Source organism: Balaenoptera musculus, chromosome 2, assembly GCF_009873245.2.
Source record: "Balaenoptera musculus isolate JJ_BM4_2016_0621 chromosome 2, mBalMus1.pri.v3, whole genome shotgun sequence".
NCBI classification, from domain to species: Eukaryota; Metazoa; Chordata; class Mammalia; order Artiodactyla; family Balaenopteridae; genus Balaenoptera; species Balaenoptera musculus.
In genome coordinates, this window is record NC_045786.1 from 74774309 (window position 1) to 74794967 (window position 20659).

Genomic DNA, 20659 nt, shown 5'->3' on the forward strand with positions numbered 1-20659 from the left:
CCATCTTGACCTACTACTTTGACCTCGACCAATATGTCACCGTAATCTATCCCATGAAGGTAACCTGGTTATCTGTTGCTGGCTGGGCAGGGTGCGTGGGTTTGTCCCAGTCTAGGGCCTGTAAGCCTGCTCAGTAGCAGGGAGACCCATAGAAGTAGAAAGAAAGACCTTTCTAGTATCTTCATGAGCCTCCACTCAAAATGAGTCTCTAAAATCTGGACCTCAAGCTTGCGGATTATTCAAGTTCTTTTTGTTTGTTTTGTTCTTTTAATCTACTAAACGCCTTGTATAAGCAAGGCACTGTGCAGACTACTTAGAAGGAAAAAAAGAGGGCATTAAAAACTAGGTCCCTGCCCTCATGGTGCTTAAAATATAAGGTCCATGAAAGGATAACAATATAATTTCCTCATCCTTAGAAAGTGAGTTAAAAAGTAAAAGGTCTGTTGAGGATAATAAACCATTGACTCAAGAGTTTTAATATTATGCTGTTCGATTATTCATGCATTTCCTGTTCTCTGTTATACCAGATAAACATTGTAAGACACTCTGATTTTTGTATCATATCCTAATCAGCTTTGGTGGAATCTTGAGGAGCTACAGAATGCAGAGAATGTCCCAACTGGCATATCAAGCTGGCTTTTTAGTAACTGCCCCCATTCTGGGCTAAACTGTGCCTGTGGGGTGTGCAGGCCTACTGGGACATGGCAGCCAATCCCACTCTCACACAGATGGTAGAGTGCAGACTGTGTCTCATTTCCCTTCAGTTTGTATTCCTTTTTCAATTTGTTCTTATTCTTTCCATTTCCACATCTTTCCTTTAGGAAACCTGTGCACCCTTGGAAAATACCACCATTCCAAGATCTAACTCATTAGCATGAGTGAGTTCAGGTTAATTCTGTACTTTTTAATGCTCAGGCCACAGCCAGAGTGATGATCACTTACAGGTATCATATTTTGAGGAATGTTAATAAACTAGAAAATGGTTAATAAACTAGAAATAGTTAATAAACTAGAAAACACCATATCCAGAAAATGGTGACAAGAATAGGTAAGAAGCTTAAGATCCAGTCTAAACAAAAGGGTTCTAAGGATATTCCACTTTGAGAAGACCCAAATAAATCAAGATGGCTGTCCTATAGTATCTGAAGAGCTAGCATATAGCAAGAAACCAGACTTATTTTTACATTGCTCCAAAATACAGAATAGGACCCTATGACTTATAGGAACATCTACCAAAGGAAGAGAATTATTTTTTTTTTAAGAATTAATGATTTTAACTGTTTACAAAAGAAATGCACTTCTTCAGTAAGTAGTGACCTCATCATCCCTGGAAGAATATAACCATGGGCATAATTGGATTAGTCAGGGTTCTTCAGAGATAGACAGATAGATAGGGAATTGGCCCACACAATTATGGAAGCTAACAAGTCCTACAATCTCCAGCCTGCAAGCTGGAGACTCAGAAGAGCCAATGGTGTAGTTCCAGTCCAAGGCTGGTAGGCTAGCAACCCAGGAAGAGCCCATGTCTCAGTCTGAGTGCAGAGACAGGAGAAAAACAATGTCCCAACTTGAAAGCAGTGAAGAGGAGAAATTCTCCCTTACTCATGGGGTGTAGGAGGAGGGGAAGAGAGTCTTTTCTTTCTACTCAGGCCTTCAACTGATTGGATGAGGCCCACCTACATTAAGGAGATTGCTTTTCACAGACTACAGATTTAAATCTTGATCTCATCTAGAAAACACCCCCCAAAATAGACCCAGAATAATGTTTCACCAAATGTCTGGGCACTCAGTGGTGCAAATTGACACATTAACTTTCACAATAACCATCTATTAAGAACACTGCAGGACTTCCCTGGTGGCGCAGTGGTTAAGAATCTGCCTGCGAATGCAGGGGACACGGGTTCAAGCCCTGGTCCAGGAAGATCCCACATGCTGCAGAGCAACTAAGCCTGTGCACCACAACTACTGAGACTGAGCTCTAGAGCCTGCGAGCCACAACTACTGAAGCCCGCGCACCTAGAGCCCATGCTCCGCAACAAGAGAAGTCACTGCAATGAGAAGCCCATGCATCGAAACAAAGAGTAGCCCCTGCTCACCGCAACTAGAGAAAGCCCGTGCGCCGCAACTAGAGAAAGCCCGCGCGCAGCAATGAAGACCCAACACAGCCAAAAAATAAATTAAATTTTAAAAAAAGTTAAGAAAAAAAAGAACACTGCAGAAAGAATTTCTAAATTACACAAAGATATGGCAGTCAAAGGAACAGAAATATCTCCATCACATAAGTTTCTTTTTCTCAAATATCAGTGTGGGGAAGTCAAAGTTCCTCCACCACTGATTCCTCTCATGATAACACTTGAGAAAATAAACCATTTGCACACATGACTTCTCCATATGCTAAACTTTGGCTTGGGGGGAAAAAATGTGTTCAGGAAGTTTGTACTAGGAATTATAACAAAGCAATGGCAGTTGTTTTACCTTACTGTGATTAATTAAAGATGGTCACAATTTTTTTTTTTGCTGCTGCTACTTCTATTAATAGGTACAAGTCTTCTTCCCCTCCCCTTGAATCTGGGCTAGCCTTGCTTTGACTCACAGAACATGGCAGAAATGACACTGTGCCAGTTCCAGGCCTAGGTCTGAGGAAGCCTGGCAGTCTCTTCTTTCTTAGAGCTCTGAGTCACCATGTAAAGAAGTCTAGCTCTCCCTCACTAGAGAGACCACATCAAGAGAGATGCCCAGGGACTTCCCTGGTGGCGCAGTGGTTAAGAATCTGCCTGCCAATGCAGGGGACATGGGTTCGAGCCCTGGTCCGGGAAGATCCCACATGCTGCTGAGCAACTAAGCCCGTGAGCCACAACTACTGAGCCCACATGCCACAACTACTGAAGCCTGCGTGCCTAGGGCCCATGCTCCGCAACAAGAGAAGCCACTGCATTGAGAAGCCCGTGCACTGAAACGAAGAGTAGCCCCCCTCACCACAACTAGAGAAAGCCTGCGTGCAGCAACGAAAACCCAACACAGCCAAAAATAAATAAATTTTAAAAAAAAAAAGAGAGATGCCCAGTGAGTCTTCAGCTGTCCCAGCCATCCCAGCTAAAGCATCAGACATCTAAGGGAGGCCACGCTGGCATTCCATCCCAGTAGAGCTCCCAACTCAATACAGTCACATGAAGAACGCAGTGGTCACACCACACTGAGATATGAGCAGTTCCTGCCCAGCCCTGCCCATATTGTACAGTGATGACCAAATAAATATTGTGTCTAAGTAACTAAGATTTGGTGTGGTTTGTTACATAATAGGTAACAGATATATTTACCTGGGAGTATTCTCAATCCTTGCACCAAATAAGCTTTTTTGTTTGCTGGAAGTTTTTTTTCTTTTGCTGCATCAGGTCTTCGTTGCTGCGTGCAGGCTTTCTCTAGTTGTGGCGAGGGGGGCTACTCTTCGTTGTGGTGCACGGGCTTCTCACTGTGGTGGTTTCTCTTGTTGCGGAGCACAGGCTCTAGGCACACGGGCTTCAGTAGTTGCGGCACATGGGCTCAGTAGTTGTGGCGCACAGGCTTAGTTGCTCCGCAGCACATGGGATCTTCCCAGACCAGGGATTGAACCCGTGTCCCCTGCACTGGCAGGCAGATTCTTAACCACTGCACCACCAGGGATATCCCTGCTGCAAGTCTTGCATCTTACTGTTTCCTATGGTGTCACGGCTTAGGAAAACATAGCACAGTAGCTAGGATTTATAATTATTTGTAAACTATGAACCTCAAAAACATTATTCTGGGACTTCCCTTGTGGTCCAGTGGTTAAGACTCTGTGCTTCCAACGCAGGGGGGCATGGGTTTGAACCCTGGTCGGGGAGCTAAGATCCCACATGCTGTGCAGCACAGCCAAAAAAAAATTATTCTTGGAAAATTTTTCACACGGGCAACTTGAATGCCTGAGCCATTTCCAGATATTTTGGCATTTGGTTACCTGCTGAGGGCACAGTGGATTTAGTGCTGAACCATGGATCAGATGTAATGGAGAGCCCTGGGAAGGACTGAGACCAGTCTGATAGAATCTTTGGCTACAGAAGTCCAAGATGTCTGGAGACTGGGTCTTGACATAGGGGATAAGACAGGTTACTAACCGTGGTGTTTTAAAAATGTGTACACAAATTCTTGCTGTACCTTTCTTCAAATGTTGGAACCCAATCAACTCCTCCTGAGTATAGGCTATATTTAGTGACTTGCTTCTAATGAATATAATGTGGCAAGAATGAGAGTACACCTTCTGTGACTAGATGAAAAATATCACTGTGGCTTCCTACTTGCTCTCTCTCTGTGGTCATTTGCTCTGGGGAAGCCAGCTACCCTGTTGTGAAGACATCTGAGTCCCACATAACAAGGAAGTGAGGTCTCTTGGCCAACAGCCAATAAGGAACCGAAGTCTCCTATCAACAGCCCTGTGAGTGAGCCATCGTGGAAACACATCTTCCAGACCCAGTAATGACGTCAGATGACTGCAGCCCCAGCTATCACCTTGACTGTAACTTCATGAGACTCCCTGAGCCAGAGGCACCAAGCTAAGCTGCTCCCAAATTCCTGACCCACAGAAACTAAGATGTTTGATGTTTAAGCCACTAAGTTTTAGGGTCACCAAACAATAGATAGGTAATACAAACCTTTGGGGTTTGGGGCGTGTGTGGCTAACAACAAAGTTCTAGGAACCCAGGTACACCATAGCTTATTCTCTGAGCAAATACTAACAGTACGGTAGTCTAGATAGCAGTTCAATAAAGATATCCATTCCTTTTTAAAGCCAGGCTGGAAGACTTACCATATCTCTTCCAATTCCCTTGTCAAAAACTCTTCTTGAGAATCTAAAAAACAGAATCCTTAGGATAACAGGTTTGGAGCATTCCATGTTATGAGCCAGATTGGAAATCTGAGTATCTTGAGCTGTGCTACCAGCCACACAGGCAATGGCAGAAGCCAAACTCTTCCTTTCTGTAACACAACATTATCAATAACAATCTGCGGAATTTTACTCTCCAAAGCACCCCCTCCACCCTGCACACATACTGTATACCACCACCTAAAGCAAAACTGACTCAGCGTAGCACACAATGAAAATGACTATTTAGTAAATCTAACCATTCTCGGTAGTGATGATAAAGGATTAAAGGAGAGATGCAATTTCTTTGGGCTAATCAAAAGCTTCTCCTGGAAACCTACACCTTCCACACACTCTCGGTCTCTCTAAGAATAAGCCTAGAAGCAGCTAATACAATAACATAGGCAGCTCCGCAGTGTGCTTAATTAATCCTTAATGGGCACCAGATCCCTGCATAACACAATTTGATGGGGAGAAAAATTAGGAGAGATTGAGAAATTCTAGCTGTTAATCTCTCCGTAATATTTTCTTTTAGCTCAGAGAGGCAAATGGTTTCACATCCTGTGCCAAGTCTGATCTATTGGCAGCAGCTGCCTAAAACACAGCATTGGATGGTTTTTATGGGTAACTATGTGCCTGATGTGGCTTCAAAGCAAAGGAACATGTGCTGGGAATCTGGAAGAGCCAGAAAAATTTGAAGGGCTGAAGAGGATTGTTCATTCTTATCTAGTAATCAGTCGCTTGGACTCAGTAAGAGTAAAGATTACAGCGAACACTGATCTATGGTTCAGCATCTCGCTATGCTACCATTTGTCAGCAAGGGCAAGGGTATTTGGGTGGTGGGGTGGGATGGAGCAAGCATTGGGAGAACGTATCTTCTTAAGTATGTCCTATATGCAAAGCTCTTTACACTCATCTCATTTAATTCTAATGACAAACTATTTCTGTTACAGATAAGAAAGATGAAGCTCAGAAAGGTTAAGTTTTTTAGAGTTACACAATTCTAAGCCCAAGTCTGTCTGCCACCAACGACTATATTCTTTTCAAAACTCCAAAAGATCAACTGTGTGGCCTGTGAATCTGTACAGAATACAGAGGAGAGAGAAGGCCCAGCAGGCCCAACCACAAAAGTGGTAACATTTATTTTTCTTAGAAAGAAATAGCTGTTTTGGACATAACTCTTAATTCAAGGAAATGAGTGAAATCTATAACTGAGAGAAAATATTTCAGTATTGATATATCCAATACTGTGACATGTCAAGTCTTGAATACGCAAGAAATTTTACTGTTCCCAGAGGTTTTGGAAGTTAAATTAGAAATCACGACGCAAGGCTTCCCCGGTGGCACAGTGGTTAAGAACCCGCCTGCCAATGCAGGGGACACGGGTTCAAGCCCTGGTCTGGGAAGGTCCCACATGCCGTGGAGCAGCTAAGCCCGCGCGCCACAACTAAGCCTGCACTCTAGAGCCCGCGAGCCATAACTACTGAAGCCTGAGTGCCACAACTTCTGAAGCCCACGTGCCTAGAGCTCATGTTCTGCAACAAGAGAAGCCACCGCAATGAGAAGCCCGCGCACCGCAGCGAAGAGTAGCCCCAGCTCACCGCAACTAAAGCAAGCCCGCACGCGTAGCAACAAAGACCCAACGCAGCCAAAAATAAATAAACTAATTAATTTTTAAAAAATCAGGATGCAGTAATAACCAAAATGGGAAAAGAATTTGAAAAAGAATAGATCCATGTCTATGTATAACTGAATCACTCTGCTGTACACCTGAAATACAACATTGTAAATCAACTATACTCCAATATAAAATAAAAATTTTTTAAAAATCAGAGATATGGGGACATATGTATGTGTATAACTGACTCACTTTGTTATAAAGCAGAAACTAACACACCATTGTAAAGCAATTATACTCCAATAAAGATGTTTTAAAAAAAAATTCAGGATGCATTTTCTACAAAATTAAGCTATCCCCATTTATGAAAAACTAATAATAAAATGTCTACAGAGTTTACATTTTAATTTGTATTGCAAATAGCATTTTTAAAACAGAGCTAGTTTTCTGTCTGTCAAATAGTTATGGTTCAAATGATGAAATGTGCTAGCAGCTTAAACAAAATCACCAGATTAAAAAAATGTTTCAAATATCAGTTTATCACTTGCATATTAACAACGATGAATGTAAGGATTTGCTGACAAAAGAGTTTTAAAGTATTTGGATAGCTATCACTGAAATTTTCGTTTTGACATAGATGTAGCAGGATATGGAAGGCACCAAAACAAAGCACAGAAAAGTTAAAATACTAAAAATTATTTTCTTTCTCACTTGGTTCATTACTAATCACATTTTTCTGTAATTAATTGCAGTAGCTTAAGAAGCTCCTGCATTAACAATTCAGGTATATGCTACAAATACTTGCATAAAATAAATTTTAAAGTAATGATACTTCAGATTTTAAAAAAATCAGTAGCAATCATTAAACAGGTCAATAAGTAGTTGTGCATCTAAATCTGATATAATATTAAAAAAAAGAGAGAAATCTATCTGTATTTGTGTTTTGGGGAGCATCAAGAGGACTCCATTGTATAGAATTCTCCCCATCTTACTCCTTGGCACAGACCCTGGGCTTTCCAGTGGTAAAGTCCTACATCCATCACAGGCTACCTGAAGACAGGCTACTAGCTCTTTTTTTTTTTTTTTTTTTTTAAGAAGTTGAATATTTTATTATTAAACTGTTTCTTATTTTCCTGCAAGGCTGTTGCTTCACTGTATAAAAATAGCACCAGCAAACACAGTATATTGCAAAATTAAGATAGTAATGTTCTTCACTGGACACTATACAACTAACAAACTTTTCTCCACTGTCATTTATTTCCAGTGGCAAGTTCATTGAGTATTTTGACCCAAATCCAGGGATGGCTGTAAGCAAGTTACAATATTATATAAGGTTAAGATAGCAATGTTATCCTTGAATTACATAATTTTTATAACTAGTTTTACCACAGGTAATTTCAGGAATTCTGAGTATTATAACTGGAGACTAGCCTAAAAATCACAGGGTGTTGTGAAAAAGATGCATAGTGTTTATCTGAAATCATTAGGAAGTTAAGGGGTATTTTCTTCAGGCAACATTGTTTCAAGTAGTTTCTTTTGCTAAAAGTTGCTTTTTAAAAATCTATCCGCCACTAATTTAAGACAACTATGCTAGATTAAGTTGTTTCAAACTAGTTTATTTAGGGGTTCCATTTTCACTCAATAGATTTTATGTATTTCTCATATGCTTCTTCACTCATTAGTTCATCTAGTTCTGAAGGGTTACTGAGTGTCATCTTGATCAGCCAACCATCTTCATAATAAGATTTGTTGACAAGTCCTGGATTTTCTGCTAGAGCTTCATTAATTTCAGTTACTTCTCCTGATAGAGGAGAATAGAGTTCACTAGCAGCTTTCACACTTCCCAAAGCACCAAATTCCTCGTTTGTTCAATTTTGTCCCAACTTCAGGCAGACTACAGTAAACAACATCTCCCAAAGCTTCCTGTGCAAAATTGCTGATTCCCACTGTTCCAACACCGTTTTCTGTTGTTACCCATTCATGTTTGTCTGTGAATTTACGACCGGACAGCAGAGCGGGGCCGGTGCACAGCGCCCGGACGGCGCCCGCCCGCAGTCCCCAGGGCCGCGGCGGGCAGGGCGCTTTGGGCGCAGAGATGGCGCGCAGGCTGCAGACCGCGGCCCGCACGCTGCGCGCCACTCGCAGCGCCATGTTCGCAGGAGGCTACTAGCTCTTGTCCCCAGTAAGAGAGCAAACAAAGTCTCTTTTTCTCTCTCTCATTCTGTCTTGCCACTCCTCCCACAACCCTTCTACAACTGCAGCTTAATCATCTAGTATTCTTTTTTTTTTTGATTTTTAAATTATTATTATAATTTTTTTTTTTTGGCTGCATTGGGTCTTCGTTGCGGTGCGCGGGCTTCTCACTGAGGTGGCTTCTCTTGTTGCGGAGCATGGGCTCTAGGCACGCGGGCTTCAGTAATTGCAGCACGCGGGCTCAGTAGTTGTGGCTCGTGGGCTCTAGAGCGCAGACTCAGTAGTTGTGGCGCATGGGCTTAGTTGCCCGTTGGCATGTGGGATCTTCCCGGACCAGGGATCGAACCCGTGTCCCCTGCATTGGCAGGCGGATTCTTAACCACTGCGCCACCAGGGAAGTCCCTAGTACTCTTTTTAAATGTGTTATTTTATATCCAAATTTCTAAACCATAGTCCATCCTCCATCTCTACACATACTATGTTGAAGCACGCTGATACTGACAATTACTATGGTGTAACATTTACTAATACAAAACAAGGGCAAGTAGCCATAACTGAATGAATACAAACATCAAATTATGCAAATGTCAACTTGAGTGAGATCACTGTTTTGAATTCCAAGATGTTCAGTGTAAACAGTTTTATAAAAATGAATTATGAAACACAAAGACAATAGAAATATAAGTTATTTATTAATCAATCCACTTACAAAGCAGGTGGCTTAATGCAAGCTTATCGACATCTTCACATATGATCCATGGGAACATGTCTTCCACATACAGACAGTGATGTTACTGACTGATGCATTTGCAATCTCGGGCATATTAAGCATATTTAGACAAATAAAATTAGGCTATCCTGTATATGAAAGTATCTTGATAATACACATCCTTAAGTGGATTAAAACTTTCTCCAAAGGAGAAATGTTAGTACATTAACTTAACTTTAATATTCTATATTATGCAGTAAATCTTAACTATAGAAATTAAAATTTTTAAATCAGTGATCGACTCTTGGTAATGTATGAAGTGGGAGTCTAAAACCAGAGCAACAGTAGGTTGACAGTATAATTTGTGCCTCACAGTATCTGCAGATTTACTGTTTTCAAGTTTAAAGAGAAATAAAACAAGAGACATGTAGATTCAGCTGACTTTATTTATCTTTAAACTAATAAAAATCCCTTTAAAAGTGATCCTGGGACCTTTAGAAGTTCTATGAATGCACAGATACCTGCCGATGATTGCAATTCTAAATCCTGACTAAATGTGTTTACAAAAATCAATGTAAGCAGATATCTTTAATATACGTGCTTAGCAGAAGACTGAACAAAATTCTACATGTCTTCTCCAATTTCCCTAAAATTTTGTTAAATCTGCAAGTATGTACAATCCAGCTAATTGAAATTACTATTTAGTGTTCATCAGAGCTGTTTCACAGCAGCAAAAATTGAATCTGGGAAATAAAATTCTAATCGATGTAGGAAAAAGATAAATACAATCAGAACAGCAGTCTAAATGTATGATATCAATATTCAACTCTATCTGCATTGTGCTGAAAGCAAAAGGATACACCAAGAAAATTTCTATTGATCACTCTGGTGATGTGAATACCACCTGCATCTGATTGAAAATGGTTTGTATTCTGTTCCCAGTATCAAGAATGGTATTTAACTCAGAACTCCATATTGTAAATATACAGCAGCCATTTTGTCCTAATTAAGGAATGTCTTAATACACAATATTATCATTTTCTAGAGGATCTTTATACATTAAACTAAAGTACATGATTGATTAAATTAAACGTTAGTAATGGATAAAAAAAAAATTCATAATTCTCAAGACCTGGTACTATGTAAAAAACAAAAAGACCACGAAATTCTACTTACTAAAGCAGCTAATCTTGCCTGCAAGTTTAGGGTCACAAGCCCATAATATGTGCAAAGAAATGCAATACAAGGAACCATGCAAAAATACAGTAAAATGATATAGGAAAAATGTCAAATCTAGAAAAAAAAAGCTTTTATAAATACATCAAAATCAACTGTATACATAAACTGTAGGTCTAGCATTAGTTGTACCATATAGCAGAGCCAGCACTCTAAGTTCACGGCTTCCAAATCTGCGCAGGTAAGTCATGCCATCTTTGGTAGACTGCAGTACCAGGAGGGTGGGAATGAGAGGGAGGGTAAGAGTTCTGAAACATGGTGTCAACTTTCACTTGGCAGCTGGGCCTCAATGTCCACTCTGCATATGGGGCACTTCTTATTGGTAATCAACCACTGGTCAACACACACTTGGTGGAAAAGGTGCATACAGGGAAGGCGTCTATTATAGGCAAACAAAACAAAAAGCAAAAATTAATTTTATCACAAGCGTAGTGGCATTTATTTTTAAACAAATGATACATGTAATAATTCAGTAATGTTCTGAAGTTACTAAACATTTTTCTCTTCTGTTAAAAAAAGAACACCCCTCCAAAAAACACCCCTCTGTACTCAAGAGTTACACCTACATTAAATTAATACTCTGGGCAATATAATGTATAAATGACCAAGATAATTAACTGTCACAGGTATGGAATCAAATTATGTAAAATCTCAAGAATTTTAACAACAATTACATTAGCAATTATTCCAGCTTCACTTCTCTACATGAGCTGCCAATGCACTGGAGTTGGCAATATGTTTCCTGTAACATAATATTGTAAGTACATTTTTTAATATCAAATCATTGTTTTGTGAAGCACTTTCAAAAAAATCTCATTTAATTCTCTCTCAAAAACCTTAGAACTGGGGCTTCCCTGGTGGCACAGTGGTTGAGAGTCTGCCTGCCAATGCAGGGGACACGGGTTCGAGCCCTGGTGTGGGAGGATCCCACATGCCGCGGAGCAACTGGGAGCAACTGGGCCCGTGAGCCACAATTGCTGAGCCTGTGAGTCTGGAGCCTGTGCTCCGCAACAGGAGAGGCCGCGATGGTGAGGGGCCCGCGCACCGCGATGAAGAGTGGCCCCCACTTGCCACAACTAGAGAGAGCCCTCGCACAGAAACGAAGACCCAACACAGCCATAAATAAATAAGTAAAATTAAAAAAAAAAAAACAAAAACCTTAGAACTTATGTTGTAAATATACAGCAGCCATATCATACTGATTAAGGAATGTCTTAATATGCAATATTATTTTCTGTCTACAGGATCTTTACACATTAAATTTAAGTACCTGATTGATTAAAGGTTAATAATATTGTTTTCATGTTATATCCACTTAATTCTATGCTACTCTTTTAAAAGTAGGTTAAAAAGAGATGTTTACTTTAGTACACTACACTACCAATTAGAAATTGAGAAATAAAGAAATAATATTATGGTAATAAATATTACCCATGCAATAACTGGGTAATGTTAAATCTAAGTGTAACAGTAGGATAAAAGTTACTGACTTAAGTGTCCATTTCAACTTCCACCCCCGTTAAGAGTTGTCATACATTTCAGACTTCCTAATATTTTGTAAAAATAGCTAAAAAGAGGTGTTCCAATTATTCCTTGCACAGTATTGTCAATATTGTAAAAACAATTATCATCCATATTTATAAATCTTCACTGGAAATACAGTGTTCAAATAACCTTATATGTGGTATAGTAGACAACTTTTTATAACATTTTTTCTCTCTCCTAGCCAACTGAAGAAATACGATAAAGTTTTCCGTATAAACTAGGGCAACAAAACTACTATACAGTTTTTATATATGTTATAGAACTTGTTTCATATGGGATTATGTTACATTAGAAAAAAACAGAATAGGAACAAAACAATTAACTTAAGAGATTATAAAAAGAGAAGTCTAAAATTAATATTTGGTTAGCATAATAGCATTTCCTAAATCACACAGTTGCAAGAAGAAAACAGTCTACAAACTGAGAGGAAATTTTAGAACAAGATTACTTTATAAAAGATGCTGTAAAACAAACTGCATGGAGCTAATATGGATCCCCCTCGTTAAGCTCTGGAGAATACATTAATATATCTGTCTTGGTCTCCAAAGCCTCTCACCTCTCAAATTCTCCTTCCTGGAAGATTTAAAGAAGACAATTTTGACCACAAAATTTCCCTGGCCAAGTCTTGGTGTGGCCCCAAAACAGGTAGTATATTTCCCATCCACACCCCTTTGCTGTTAATACAGAGACTTTAATCTTTTTTATTCTTTCATTCATTATAAGAAGGCAATTCTACATGTCAGAGACTGGTAACAGGGTATGCCAGGAGTAATCTTTATTTGGGTTCTGGTCTACTTTCAAATAAAATCTTGTACAGTTTTGACAATGGATTTTAGATAATTAGTGTCTAGTTACCTCACATCTTCACCTTCCTCTAAAATAGACAAACAGATAGTACATTTTTCCTCTGTGTCTTCCTCAGTCCCTTCTTCCCCATCTTGTTTGCAGTGCAGTTTCCTCTGTGAGAACCAATCAGTTGTTACCTTATTAGTAGAGATGACATTATTGAACAACTGAGTAAAGTCTGTGTTTATTTGAAAAACAAAACAAAACAAAACCACACATTCACCCACAACTTATTTCCCAGGTAAAACTGTCATGAATTAAAGGATGAATTAAGTGACTATCATCAACTAAGTGTTCTTGTAAGACCCTTAAATAATCAGCATCAAAAGCAAAATGAAAAGTAACAGAAATTCATTAGTTTCAAATTTATCGTTTTCAATCCACAATTAGAATACTAGGTACTATTTTTGTCCTATCATGAGCACAGCCAAATAAACTTTATTTTACTAATGAATATTTCAAATAACATTCAAAAAATTAATGCTAATTATAGTATTTAGCTTAAACAGTTGAAAGGACTTTAATGGTTATACCTCATTAATACTCTTAGAAAAAGGATGAAAAATACAATGAACAGAAATTTCACACTTTATTAGTCTCTATAGCAAAGAACATTGTCGTCTGTTGAAAGAAATTTATTTAACATGCCTAGTCCATAACTTCTAGATGTAATACTACATAAGGAATATAAGGGTAGAATGTAAGAAATGTAGGTCAATTAAATGTCCATCAAAATAACTGACTAGTTAAATTATGGTACTACTGTGTGATGGAATTCTGTATAAGCGATTAAAAAGAATATGGATCATCTGTAGGTGCTGATATAGAATGAAAAGAAAATGTGCAAAAATGCGTGTATATTATCCCCTTTATTTTTAAAAGTGAAAGAAAAATATATACATATGCATATTATTAAAAATATGTGGAAGAATACCTAAGAAATCTTTAAGCATGATTTTTCTTCTGGGAAGGAAAACTAGGATCAGTAGGGTAACAGACTTCGGAGTATATATTTTCATACTTTCAATTTTTTTAACCATATGCATGTATTGTTTTAATAATAAAAAATGTAGTTGCTAGACTCCACAAACTCAAAGGAAGTCCATAATATTAAATGTTATGCATTTCAATAATAATGTAGATGTTTCATAGAATAAATTCTTACTTTTTTGTATTTATGTGGATATGTACATCTTTCAATTGTCCCCTGGGATGCTCCACGATTGACATTTCCTAGTCTTTCTTCCAAATGAATAAGTTCCTGAAGGTGAAGAATAACTAGTATTAAAAGTCAGGATGATTATTCCTTGAACAGCACTGTCAATACTGTAAAAGCAATAAAGTTCCATATTTATAAACCTGCAATGTAAATAGAGTATTCAAAAAGCCATATATACGGTAAGGCAAATGACTGTTTATAATTCTTTTCTCAGCCAACTGAAGTGGTATGGCAAAGTTATCCTTGCAGACTACCACATGGTACTATGTACGTCAGTAAGCATGTATGCATGCATGTAAAAGATGAAATCACTGTAGTAAAATAGGGAAACAAGTCAAACAACAGTTCTAAGTCCCAATGACTCCAACTTCCAAACTGACATGAAGAAACAAAACTTTACGTCAGGGACTTCCCTGGTGGTGCAGTGGTTAAGAATCCGCCTGCCAATGCAGGGGACAGGGGTTCGAGCCCTGGTCCGGGAAGATCCCACATGCCGCGGAGCAACTAAGCCTGTGTGCCGCAACTACTGAAGCCCGTGTGCCCTACAGCCCGTGCTCCGCAACGAAGAGTAGCCCCCGCTCGCCGCAACTAGAGAAAGCCCGCGCGCCGCAACAAAGACCCAATGCAGCCAAAAATAAATAAATTAAAAAAAAAAACAAAAAACTTTACATCATATTCAAATGACTTGTTCTTCCTGAAAATTCACACAAGAAGATATTTAGCGAAAAACTGAATTACTTAGGTTTATTTTTCTACAGCAATGCTTCTCTAAAAATTAAGCTTAGTCAAAAAGCATTAGGCATCGATTGCAGTAGGAAAATATTAGAAAAACCTAAATGACTTTCTAGGAGAATGGTTAAGTTATATTCATCCACACAGTAGAATATCAGAGCTATCGAAAACAATGAATTGGTCCAAAAATGATAGTACTGATTTCCCAGATATATTGCAAAGGGTAGATTTATATAAAAAATGTTACCGCTCAATTCTAATGTACTACAAACATCACATGGGTTCAATAAAGCACGTAAGTCTACTGCATTTATTTAAAAAAAAAAAGCACTGGGCTTCCCTGGTGGCACAGGGGTTGAGAATCTGCCTGCCAATGCAGGGGACACGGGTTCAAGCCCTGGTTTGTGAAGTTCCCACATGCCACAGAGCAACTAGGCCCGTGAGCCACAATTACTGAGCCTGCGCTCCGCAACAAGAGAGGCCGCGATAGCAAGAGGCCCGCGTACCGCGATGAAGAGTGGCCCCCACTTGCCGCAACTAGAGAAAGCCCTCGCACAGAAACGAAGACTCAATGCAACCAAAAATAAAAATAAATAAATCAAACTATTCCCTTTAAAAAAAAAAAAAAAGCATTAAGGTTTTTCTCCCACATTTAATACTATGGTTCTTTATCTGATATTTATATTAACTCAATAAATTTCTACATTCTTCTGTATTAGATATTTTCATTTACTCTTCTTCAAATACTTGGGTAACTTCTGACACTAAAATTAATATCACTTATAAACCTTTCTATAATAATCCCTAGAAGCAATATCAGAAATTCAGGTATTTTACTGCTTTCTGATCCCCAGCCACTGCAGCAATCCTATACAGTTGTAAATATTAATATTACATATATTCTCTCTCTGCATTACGGATACTGTGGCAAGTATCTTCATTAATTTTATTACATACCTCAAAATTGCCCCTGAAAGGACCTCTGAATGATGTTCCATCCAAGCCTGATGAAATGTAACGAATGTGAGGATAGCCTGCCATGTCAGGAACCTATTTTAGTAGAAGAGATAGGCTAAATCAATTAAGAATAGGCTCAAGTTTTGCTGCTACCATTGAATAATTCAGACACTCAATTCTCTCCATCCAGCTTCTCACAAAAATCAACGTCAATAAGTATATATAGCTCCAAAAAAGCATTCTGTTAACAGGTTCCTCTTCAAAAATGATCTCTTTTATAATAACTCAAACCGTCATCAGAAGGAAAAAAAAAAAAAAGGAAACAGCAGTTCCATGAGATAACAATTCTCTTCTACTTGATTTATTTTGCACAAAGAATCCTAAGTAGAAAATACTCAAACCTAAGAATGATGTTCTTAGTAGCCTAAACGTATAAAGGCTAAAATTTTATAAGATCTGATCAATTTCAGAGAGCTTTATTGAACAGTATTAAGAAACAGAAATGCACAAAATTTTCCAACAAAACTTAACTTCAACATAAAAGTTTTACTTCCTTTCCTCTAACTCCCAAATAGCCAAAGGTACCCTTGGCTCCTTTTTTGGTTTGGCTCTGTTAGTGAAAGTTTTAACAGTGTTTTCTAATTTTTTTGTTAGGCATAGTCAATCCTCATTATTCATGGATTTCTTTTTTGTGAACTCACCTACTTGAGAGAATTTATTTGTAACTCCAAAATCAATAGTCATGCTCTCACAGTCATTCATGGACCTGCACAGAGCAGCAAAAAATCTGAGTTGCCCAATACGTGTTCCCAGCTGAGGAAGAAGACCCTGCCTAGTTGTTGCAGCTCTTACACTGTAAACAAGTGTCTTTTTTGCAATCTACCTAGTGCGATGTTTGTCACATTTTTGTGCTATTTATAGATCATTTTATTGTTTAAAATGGCTCCCAAACAAAATGCTTAATTGCTGGCTAGTGTTCCTAAGTGCAAGAAGGTTGTGATGTGCTTTATGCAGAAAATATGTGTAGATAAGCTTCATTCAGGCATGAGTTATGGTGTTGTTGGCCATGAGATCAATATTAATGAATCAACAGTATATGTCAAATAAGGTGTCTCTAAACAGAAAAACACATTAAAACAAGGTGATGCATTGATTGGTTGTTGTGACTAGAAGCTTGCAATAACCTAGGGCTGTATTTACCCTTAGGAATAATATTGGGTTGGCCAAAAAGTTCGTTTGGGTTTTTCCATACGATGTTACAGAAAACCCCGAACGAACTTTTTGGCCACACCAATAGTTCAATATCTGCTTAGTCAGCGTTCACAGCAAATCTACACAACATAACTACCATGAATAACGAGAGTTGACCGTAGTGTTAGGAAACGGAGATACTGAGACAGAGCACCATTCTTCCATTTTTATAAATAAATCTCCAAAATTATTTTTTAATCAGCTTCGCTGAATCACAACATACTTCTAGCAGGTTTTACAGCTTTAAAGGACAATTCACACATGGAAAAGAATTTAAAATAAGCAATAACTTTTACCCTTCAAATAGCCTAGTATTTAAATATCTGCAATTTTCCTCATAATCAAGATCAATAGTACCCAGCTTTAAGCAGATAACTTCCTACACATCTCCAAGGAAAATGAAAAGAATCAGAAAGGAACTCCTGCCTTCCAAATTACTTAAACCTGCACTTCTCCTGTAACCCTCCCTAGCCTCCTTTCTCTAGCTTTTAGGGATAAGCTTCCTCTTTCTCCTACTCAAAGGTAAGCTCTATCACCTGCTCCCCTCTCCTCCTATTCCCGACCCTGGGTCATCCTTAATTAACTGCTACCCACCCCTTTCCTCGACATCTTCAAACAAGTCCTTCCTAATGTTAATGTTGTTCTGTCTTAAACCTAAAATTACCTTCAAGTTTCTCCAAACCTAAATTACCTCTCTAATTCTGGAACAAATGCCAACCCTATTTCCCACTTTCCCTTCACAGCCAAGTTTATAAAGCAAGTAGTTTATATTCACAGTCTCCACATTTTTTAACCTTCCTTACTGTAATCTAAGAGGCACCCCATCTCCATCCCTCACCACTACTGAAATCACTCTGACAAAAGCCGCCAATAACTACTCCCATGCCAAATGCATTCAACATTTTTCAAACTTTACTTTTTTGTGATGAAACGCTACTGACCATATTATTTTGACATAATTCTAACTTTGTTTCTCCTCAACTTCTCTAGCCAATTCTTGGAATTCTTTGTTTGAAGTACAGTATTATCATTTAAATATAGTATTATTATTCTCCAAGGTTTTTTTCAATCTCTTGTCAGTCTGACAAATTAGATTAGATTAGATTTTCCTGGAAATCTAATCCTCTTCCATGGATTCATGTAATATGACAGATATGTGACACATATTGTACATTGACAGATCACAACCCATCTTTAACTCAGATACCAGTTTATTGTTTGGAGACCCAGACCATAAACCTAACTTCCTACTGGACATCCCACCTTGATACACATATTATCTCAGATTCAATATGTCCAAAACCTAACTCACCTAACCCCTTCCCTAAACCCTCATCTAATATTCTCCAACTTAGTGAATGGCAACACCATATACCTAATAACCAAAGCTAGAAATCTGGGAGTCATCCTAAATATTACTCAAATGTATCCCATCATTTTTATGTCAACTACCACTGCCCTTGTTCAGGCATTCACCAACTTTTATCTCTTCTACTATAATGTCCTAACCAGTATCCTTCTCCTACCATGAAATCTATTTTACACACAACTAAAGAGATGGTCTATTTAACTACAACCTGATTAAATAACTCTAACAACATAAATATGATCAAGACATTCCCCTTTCAATGGTTCCTGAGTCCTAGTTTCTTAGCAGTGCAGATATTTCATTGCTGAATGACCCTCACCCCTAAGATCTAGAAATACCAACTTACTTGGATTTCCTTGTGCTTATGCTATTTGAAAGCTCTTTACATGCTGTAGCCACTGTAAGAGTACCATTCTCAATTCTTCCAAAGCCTGCTTAGAAGTTGCATGTATAATAAAGTGTCTTGGCAACCTTCTCTGCAGTGCCTCTACCCCTACAAGACAAAACTACTCACTTCTCTGTACCACACAATATATGTACTATGTGAAGAGCAAACTCAATTTTTGTGGAATTTGTTCTTTAGAACTCAAAATGGATCGACAAAATCTGAATCTGTTCAAATCAGATACAGAGAATTAATACAGTCCTTCTGCAGATCAGAAAATAAAGTATGAATGCATAAGAACAGACCCATTACCACTTACAACAAAATAAATCACATGTCCTAGGGAGAGTGGATCAAGATTGTCATCTTCATACAAAAGAAAAAAATTTGTCATTTTTTACATTGCGAAGAGTATATTTTACAATGCAAATACAAACACATGTTTTAATATATCTAATACCTTCTTATGGCACAGTTTCAATCTAATAATAATAATTCTTAACTTCTACTGAAACGCCTATTAACAACTAATACATTAAAAATATTTCCAATAAAATATTTAATTTAGAAAAGGAAGAATAGTTTTTGAAGGCAACTATGTCAGAATTTTGAAATGTTCCTATTTTACCATTAAAGGAAGAGCTCCTAATTGCAAGTGATGAAGTCGAGGTGGTGCATGGTAATGGGCCAAGTGAGGATGCAATGCTCCAGGTGTATAAGTAGCTGCAGTCACTCCAGCTTCAATTCCCAGTTCCCTGACAAAAGAGGAGAACAGTTTAAATTTTAGACATCCTTACAGTGTCTTTATTATCAACAGAAATGGGGGATTATGTTTACATTTTTGTTTTTTGTTTTTATTTATTTATTTATTTATTTATTTATTTATTTATTTATTTATGGCTGTGTTGGGTCTTCATTTCTGTGCGAGGGCTTTCTCCAGTTGCGGCAAGCGGGGGCCACGCTTCATCGCGGTGCGCGGGCCTCTCACTATCGCAGCCTCTCTTGTTGCGGAGCACAGGCTCCACACGCGCAGGCTCAGTACTTGTGGCTCACGGGCCTAGTTGCTCCGCGGCATGTGGGATCTTCCCGGACCAGGGCTCGAACCCGTGTCCCCTGCATTGGCAGGCAGATTCTCAAGCACTGCGCCACCAGGGAAGCCCTATGTTTACATTTTTAAAAGTAATCTGAAGATTCTTATCTTACTTAGCTGAGAAAAAAAGATAATTTAGCCCAAAGGATATAACTAATAATTTCAAATTCATTTTAGGAGTTAAAATTAGAAGATCCAATTTTGTGAGCATGAGGAGCAACGCATTTGTATTCAGTTTCATATCTCACAAAGGAAGGAAATATAACGGATGGCCCCTGAGGTTCCTTCCAATCTAAAAGTCTGATTCTTCTTGAGGAGCGTATAGAATAGAGGTTACTTTTTTGGTTTATATGAATGTGCTCCCAGGTCTTCCGTTTGTTGGACAGTGCCTCTGGATTGTTGGCATCAAGGACAATTACCTTATAAAGCAAGGGTAAACAAAACTTTAGAAAGAGTAAAATTTGGTAAATGCCAAATCTTCATTTACTTATGCTCATTTTATGTTTTGTCTCAAAAGTCACTGTGGATCAAGATCTCAATGACTGCCTACAGACAACAGATCCAGAAAGAAAATTACTGCAAATCTGCTTCCATTTCTCTAGGAAAGAACACAAGCCTAGAGGATGCTGGCTG

General features: G+C 38.4%; 1 protein-coding gene and 1 pseudogene across 11 annotated transcripts in view; both read right to left on the bottom strand.

The window, feature by feature from the left end:
- Positions 1 to 8120: 8120 nt before the first annotated feature.
- On the bottom strand, positions 8121 to 8645 carry LOC118890923 (annotated as a pseudogene).
- A 710-nt stretch (positions 8646 to 9355) lies between these two features.
- Positions 9356 to 20659, bottom strand: part of RNF111 (ring finger protein 111) — an 86040-nt gene continuing 74736 nt past the window's right edge. For 6 of the 11 annotated variants that reach the window (XM_036842695.1, XM_036842690.1, XM_036842692.1 and 3 more), the window contains 5 exons: positions 19565 to 19691; positions 15932 to 16024; positions 14189 to 14284; positions 13033 to 13160; positions 9393 to 11011 (listed from right to left, as the gene is read on the bottom strand). In XM_036842695.1, the coding sequence (XP_036698590.1) occupies positions 10894 to 11011; positions 13033 to 13160; positions 14189 to 14284; positions 15932 to 16024; positions 19565 to 19691 (562 nt within the window). In that variant the 3' untranslated portion in view covers positions 9393 to 10893. Of the gene's footprint in view, positions 11012 to 13032; positions 13161 to 14188; positions 14285 to 15931; positions 16025 to 19564; positions 19692 to 20090; positions 20446 to 20659 lie in introns of those variants that run through there. The other 5 variants (XM_036842700.1, XM_036842696.1, XM_036842699.1 and 2 more) reach the window with 4 other exon arrangements.